At 47.1% G+C, this 7,346-nt stretch overlaps 1 protein-coding gene across 1 annotated transcript in view; it reads right to left on the bottom strand.

The window, feature by feature from the left end:
- The window catches only part of camk2a (calcium/calmodulin-dependent protein kinase II alpha), a 16,566-nt gene extending 9,734 nt beyond the window's left edge, over nucleotides 1-6,832 (bottom strand). The window contains exons 1-3 of the mRNA XM_008401822.2: nucleotides 6,607-6,832; nucleotides 4,615-4,709; nucleotides 1,700-1,759 (exon numbers count right to left, since the gene is read on the bottom strand). Coding sequence (XP_008400044.1) covers nucleotides 1,700-1,759; nucleotides 4,615-4,709; nucleotides 6,607-6,668 — 217 coding nt within the window. The 5' untranslated portion in view covers nucleotides 6,669-6,832. The remainder of the gene's footprint in view (nucleotides 1-1,699; nucleotides 1,760-4,614; nucleotides 4,710-6,606) is intronic.
- Between the last annotated feature and the right edge of the window lie 514 nt (nucleotides 6,833-7,346).

Raw genomic sequence — 7,346 nt, 5'->3', positions numbered from 1 at the left:
ATTGGCCTGTTGGGCCATGTGACTGAGCCTTCTCCCATTGGCTGTTCTCCTCCAGACTTCATCAGGCTTACTACTTCAGTTTTACATTTCAAATGTTTCTCACARAGAGCAGCGCTGTTCAGACARGCTTTTATTTTGAAAGGCTTGTTGCTCATCCTGAAGAGATCTCTGAGTCAGAGAGTGGAGACTCACTGAAACAAAGACCGTCTGGTTTCAAATCCACCTGGATGGAAATGAGAGAATGAAAAGTGATGCGTTTACGCTGATGACGCTGCGATGTCCTTCTGATGGCGTCCAAACGTCTCTAAGGTGGACAATCCACCTCAGGGCGCAGTGCAGCGGGTCATTATGTAACCACAACCTGCAGGAACAGCAGCAGCTCGCTGCGTTCATTCATCAGGGAAACCTGGTTCGTTCAAAACGGGACTCTGAGGACAAAACTGTCTCAGGAAACCTTACGGAACCGAAGCAGTGTTACAAGACAGGACTAAAACTCGTCCACAGAGACGGTGGACAATGAAAGTCCACAGCTGAAGAACATCTGATCAGAGAAACGTGAASCAGACTGCAGCTCAGACGGTGAAATCCTCCTGAACCCTCAGCAAGCAGATCGTCAGCCAGGAGGAGACGGAGCGGGAGACCGCCGGAACTGGAAGGAACCGCCGAGTCAGAGAGACTRGACCAGAYAGGACCAGTAAAAACCAGACCAGACCAGAACGGACCAGACAGGACTGGGCCGGACCAGTACAGACCAAAGCAGTACAGAACAGACCGGACTGGACCAGAATGGACCAGACTGGACCAGTACAAACCAAAACGGATTGGACTGGACCAGACCAGTACAACTTCTGGTAGTTTAACCCCAGCAGTGCCAGATCACCTGAACTGTAAYTTAAACACTGGACCCAGATTTCCTTCCTTCTGTCTTTGTCCAGTAGTTTCTGTTGACTTGCTGATAATTTTGACGTTAAAGTTTTGGCACCCCTTCCTTCTTATTTCAGGGTGTCAAAGCGAAGCGGATCAGCCTCATCCGAACTGCCGGGCCCAAAGGAGGTTCTGCAGAACCTCGTTTGGGAGGTCCCAGAACTCCACGGCTGTCCTGCTCTGCAGAYCCACAGGCAGTAGATCTGAGACCAGATTGGAGGAGGAAGGCTCCTCTGACTTCGCCATGGCGACAGCATCTCCTCCATAATTAGATGTTAGCTACTAGATTATGGTTACCGTTAGCAACACCAGGACGAGAGGGTCTGCAGCGTTACTAGCATCATCACCCTGATCAATCATCATCATCATCATCATCATCATCATCATCATCATCATCATCATCATCATCATCATCATCATCATCATCATCATCATCATCATCATTGTCGTCGTTCTGGAGCCACCAGGCTTCCTGGAATTCAACCTGCAACTCATTAAAGAGACAGAGCTAACCGGGAACCAGGAGGAATCAGGAACCTTCTGCATTTGGGTGTGAATGGACCAGATATCTGGAGGCTCTGGTCCTGGTTCTGGTCCAGACTGGTGGAGATCTTCATGTTCTCATATTTCCTCAAAGTGTAAATATTGTTTTGATTGTTTCCAAAAGYATTATTAATATGCAGAACAAATGATACAAATGAGAGGTTTTTCTTTGAGATGTGACCAGAAATCAGTTTCATAATCATCTCAGCATCAGGTYGTCATGGCAACTCACCGATGTTGGGATGCTTCAGCAGCCGACAGATCCGTGCTTCTCGGTCCAACTTCTGATGATCTGGGGACAAACAGAGAAGATTGGTCAGAAGCTGACGATGAAGATGACGAGGGACATTCAGTTAGTCTGGGTCTGGTGCTGGTAATGGTAATGGGTCAACCACCCCTAGGTAGGATTAGCTAGGGGTGGTTGACCTCTAGCAACCACCCCTAGCAACAGGTCAACCACCTCTAGCAACGCGTCAACCATCGCTCCTTACTAAGAGGAGTTTCTGCCATCTCCTCTCAGTCGCTCTCTGCAGCTGAATRAATYACTGCAGTTCCTGATCCAACTCTCAGGTTGCTTTTCCTCCTGATGGTCCAGTAGACCCAGTTCTACTGGAACTAAAAACTTCATCATCTGTTCYGACTCCAGCTGCTGTGGTTCTCTTTCTCTCTGCTCTGAGTCAAACCAACCAAACCCTTTGAGCAACCTGTTCCCCTCCTTGCCTGTGGGGGCGCTGCACCAAGAACCACTGAAGGAAACAACAGGAAAACCTCTGAGCGCAACTTCCTTCTTSACCAAATGGAAACTAAAATGTTGGCGTCAGACTTTAGTRGTTGGAGGATTTCCCCTTAGTCTTTGGCTAAAGACCATGAGCTATTTCTCCTGCTAGCAATAGGCTAACATGTTAGCTTTGGCTGTATTTACCCAGAATACTCTGTGCTGTAGTCCACTTCCTGCATTTAGAGTGGTCTCCGGTCCACTTGGCGTTCACATTCAAACCAAACCATACTTCACTTCAACCAAACCACATTTGAAATCACATTTCAGTTCAGCCCGTCAAAAGAACATAAACAATAAAGACACAGGTAGGTGGCGCCTGACGCTGCAGCCCTGTGTCTTTATAGCCATGCAGTGAGTGTGTGTGTGTTTCTGTTCTCAGTCTGAGTGCTGATAGAATGGCTCATTCCCTCACAACCAGGCAGCTAACTGCTAAAAGCTGCTGATCAATTACCAATATGCAGCTAAGCGCTAACAGCTGTTAACCATTAACAGCTGCTGATCAATTACTAATAAGCAGCTAACCGCTAACAGCTACTGATCAATTACCAATATGCAGCTAATTGCCAACAGCTGCTAACCATTTATCTATAAGCAGTTACCAGAACCTCCCCTTCAGTGGGATCACAGAGGTAAAGGTTCACGGTGGTATCGGGTCATTATGGATCTGGGTCATTCAGGGAAACCCAGACCAATTTTCTTTATAAAGCTCATAGCAGAGAGTTTGCCCAAATTTCTGCACAAAAGTCATAAACAAAACAATAAAAGTGATGAAGAAGAGCAGAGGGACAGATGCTCCTCCWGGAAGAGACAGACAGGAAGGGAACAGTTCTCTTTCAAGTTCCCCAAGTTCCCCGAATTCTCAGAGTTCCCGATGTGAATCAGGGATCCAGTCAGAGTTTCTTTCAGCGGCAGATGTTTGATTGATCAGGTGTGTTAAACAGCTGCAGGAACGTTATGTAACACTGAGCAGCAGAACACTCACACACAAGCTCACACAGAAATATTCTCTGTCAACTTTGCAGCTTGTTGCTAAGCAACCGAAGGAATCTTAAAACCAGAATAGTGAAAAAATTCCCAGAGTGAAAAATCCTTCAACTTGACTGAGTTTCAGCCGGGGGGATGTGTGTGTGTGTCTCTGTGTGTGTGTGTGTGTGTGTGTGTGTGTGTCTCTGTGTGTGTGTGTGTGTGGGAGGGCAGTCCTCTCCTCTGTTTGATTCTGATCAGGTAAATATTGCCGTGCTTTGACTATACATCTGCTAGAGACTAAATTAGAGCAACAAYATAAAACCTTCTGACAGTAAACGGCKGCAGTTCCCTCAGCGTTACTTGAGTCTGTCTTTTAAGAGCAACATGCTGACTGGTTTAACTGGTTTAACTGGTCAATACATGATGTCCARTTTATTGTTGTAAATATTTAGAGGTTTCTTTTGCAGGAATTCAGTCATTAACTTGCAGCAATCCCCATTCTGAAATCTCTGCCTTTAACAGGAAAGAAGTTGCAGCAGAACCAGCAGAACCAGAACAAGCAGAACCAGAACCACCAGAACCATCAGGTAACTGGGGTTTGAGAAGACAGAGCAGAGACACAAAAACCACATGAACCAGCAGAACTTTCTATGTTAGAGTACCAGGTTCTGGAGACAGAACCTGGTACTCTAACATAGAAAACCAGCGTGCAGGTTCTGGTTCTGTTGGTTCCAGAGCAGACAGGGAGGCAGGCCTCCTGTCCAGTGGAACCAGTTTTCTGAGGCAGAACCCTGAATGTTTTCCAGACTTTAGATTTCAATTGTAATGAAGCTGATGGTGAAGGTCCAGTAGCTGTCCTGCCTTTATCAAGGCCAGAGGACTCCAAAGCTCTTCATGCTAACAGTTCACCAGCGCCCCCTGCTGGGCCCTCTGACCACCAGCAGCAGGCAGGTGGAGGTCCTGCTCCAGGACACAACCATAACAAACCAGTAGCTCACAGACTGAGGGACCAACTCCCACACTCCTACCCCGATTTGTTCTGATTTGTACTGATTTGTCCTGATTTACCCTGATTTGCCCTGGCTGCCTTCCAGCCGCTGCCAGCAACTGCCAGCATGAATCCTTTCCTGCTGCAAACCATCTCTAGCTGGCCGGGGTTAGCCGGAGCCGTTGCTGCTGTCAGGCTGCTACCGGCTGCTTAAGGACAGTTTGATATTTATCATTTATTCTCTGACTTAGATGACCCACATGACCCAAACTTCAAACACCTTGTTAAGTTTCAGCCAATCACGTTTAAGCTTGTTAGGTTTCAGCCTATCATGTCAGTTCTCCTCCTAGTTGGGCCGGTTGCATCTCAACAGCCGCTCAGATGGCAACATGCCCGCCATTTGTTGACCTTTTACCTCTAGCGGACAGCTTCTTGGTGTTGATGATCTTGGCAGCGTATTCCTGACCCGATAGAACCTTCACACAGCGCCGCACCACGGAGAACGCTCCCCTGAAACACAACAGGAGGTACCGATCAGTCACAGGACAGAGAGATGGACAGGTGAACAGACGGACAGATGGACAGCTGGGGCCGTCCATCCACCAGTAAAACAGCTAAAACCAGAGAAAACCGTCCAGGAAAGGTTCTGGAGGCATTTTCTGTTCCATGGTTGTTACGTTTACAGAGGGATGGAGGAGGGAGCTGGTCGTTGCGCCTCCTGGTTGGATGGACCCGGTGGATGTCTGGACCTGCTGTTCAGGAAGCACCAGAACAGACATGGACGGGTCCGAAGGACTCAGAACCAAGCCAGACGTCCGTCATGCAGGAAGTGCAGAATGTCACTTCCTGTTCCACATTCCCCCTCCAGAAAAGAGTTCTTCTGATGCGACCAGCAGGGGGCGATGCACACAGGTATGCTGAGCTATTGAATGTTTAAGCTAAGCTAAGTGACCCTTCCCAGTTGAGCGGCTGTTGCCATGGAAACAGCCCTTCCAGGTCGGGGTGGGAGGTAAATGTGGGTCCATCGGAGCAGGATGGTTCTGGTCCAGTCTTCTCAGCGTAGATGCAGTGCATTCAGCTTCAAGGTCTGGCCTTTGACTAGGCCATTCTGTTGTAGGACAGATCGATTAACACTGCCTCCAGAAGATGCAGAGATGACCCACATCACCATCCCTCCTCTACCATGCTTTACAGATCTGCTGGGTCTGGTTCTGTGTAGGTCCCGGTTCTGTCTGTCCCGGTCCATCATCTCCTCTTGAGTCTCGATGGTTTCCCAGAAGTCTTTGCTGACATCAGTCTGCCATCTTGTTTCTCGAGAGAAGAGGCTTTCAGGGACCTGACCTTTACCCTTTGACCTGCTAACAGAGGGATGGAGCTCTGGGGTTTTTGGTCATGTCTCTGACCTCGGGCTGAATCTGCAGCCTGAGGACATGGGACATTGACCAGACCATCATCTTCCTCCATCTTTATCTCTCTGTATTTAAATGAATGAATGAATGAATGAATGAATGAATGAATGAATGGGAGACTCTGACATGCAGATGATCGTCATCAACCCCACCATCTCTGTTTTTCACCTGAACCCTTCAGATCAATAATCAATAATCAGTTGGAGACATTCCTGAGGTGAAGTGAAGCTGAAAGCGTCGAGTTTCTTCTGAGCTGCAATCTGCCGCCCACCATCGCATTATGTAAGAGACCTGGCATTAAGTGTGAGGGAGACTGTGTGTGTGTGTGTGTGTGTGTGTGTGTGTGTGTGTGTGTGTGTGTGTGTGTGTGTGTGTGTGTGTGGGTGGGTGGTGAGTGGGATGGGGTCAGAAAGGTGCTTCACTCTTCTCTCCATCCGTCCATCGATGTATTTATCCTGCTGCTCATCAGTGACTGATCAGTAGCACAATCAATAATCCATACCTCATATCAACTATAATTTATAATCTAAAACTGCTGTAATCTATAATCTGTGCATGGTATAATTCATAATCAATAATCTATACCTGATATATTCAATGATCCATACCTGGTGCAATCTATAATTTATGATCTAGACCTGATATTATTTCTAATCTATAATCAATAGTTGTAATAATCACCGGCTGAATCTTTAAATGATCTAATTATTAAATTCAGATAAACACAGATTTAAATTTGATTTTTTTTAAATGCAATACTGATAATATTGATAATCAATGTGAACATTATTATAAACGGCGAAGCTTCATGAAAACTTTTAAAAATGATCAGAACGTCCAATAAAGTCATAAAGAAATAATACTAATAATAATTAAACTACATTTTAAATCAGGATGAGCCTGATCGATCATTTATTGATAGATTATCGGTTGTGGAGATAGAAAGTTAGAGGTGTGATGTCAGTGAGGAAGAGGAGGGTGATGAAGGTGGTACTCACTTCCCCAGCTCCTCGTACAGCTGATACTCATCGGAGAAGCGCGTGCTGATGACCGTTGCCATGGTGAGGGTCAGGGGTCGACTGGTTCCGAGGATGATGATGGAGGCGGCGATGGAGAGGAGTCGGACCGACCGTCTGAGGAAGAGGAGGAGGAGGAAGAGGAGGAGGAAGATAGAGGGAGAGAGCAGCGAAGAAGAGCCGCTTCGTCTCTCGAACCGAAATGAGAACCAGAACCGAGACGCCGAAGCTTTACAGGCTCGGCCCCCGGCCCACTGCACCCTCAGCCAATCAGAGGCCGCGCTGCGTCGCCATGGAAACTGAGTCCTCAGCCAGAGCTGACAGCGGATAGGAGACAGAGAAAAAAAGTAAAAAATAAATAGAGAGAGAAAGAGAGAGAGAGAGAGAGAGAGAGATTTTATTGAGCTGAAGTTCTGATTCTGGAGAAGGTTTGGGTTTGGGCTACCCCAACCCAATCAATCAGTGAATGTCCCTGCTGGACGTCCTCTCAGATCACATGTGTCAAACTGAAGGCCCGGGGGCCACATGTGGCCCTCCACATGCTTCTACTGTGGCCCTGTAGAGATGCTAAAGTACATCAGATTTACTCAGTTATTCCCGCTAATCCAGAACATCTAATGTTCAGACACAGTGGCTTTACGTGACCTGTAGGTGGCAGTATTTCTGCTGCCCCAGATTTACTTCATGTCTAGTCAAAGTCCATGATTAATATGCTGAGTAAT

Source organism: Poecilia reticulata, unplaced genomic scaffold, assembly GCF_000633615.1.
Source record: "Poecilia reticulata strain Guanapo unplaced genomic scaffold, Guppy_female_1.0+MT scaffold_131, whole genome shotgun sequence".
NCBI lineage: Eukaryota > Metazoa > Chordata > Actinopteri > Cyprinodontiformes > Poeciliidae > Poecilia > Poecilia reticulata.
This window is presented reverse-complemented; position numbering and strand designations above follow the sequence as displayed.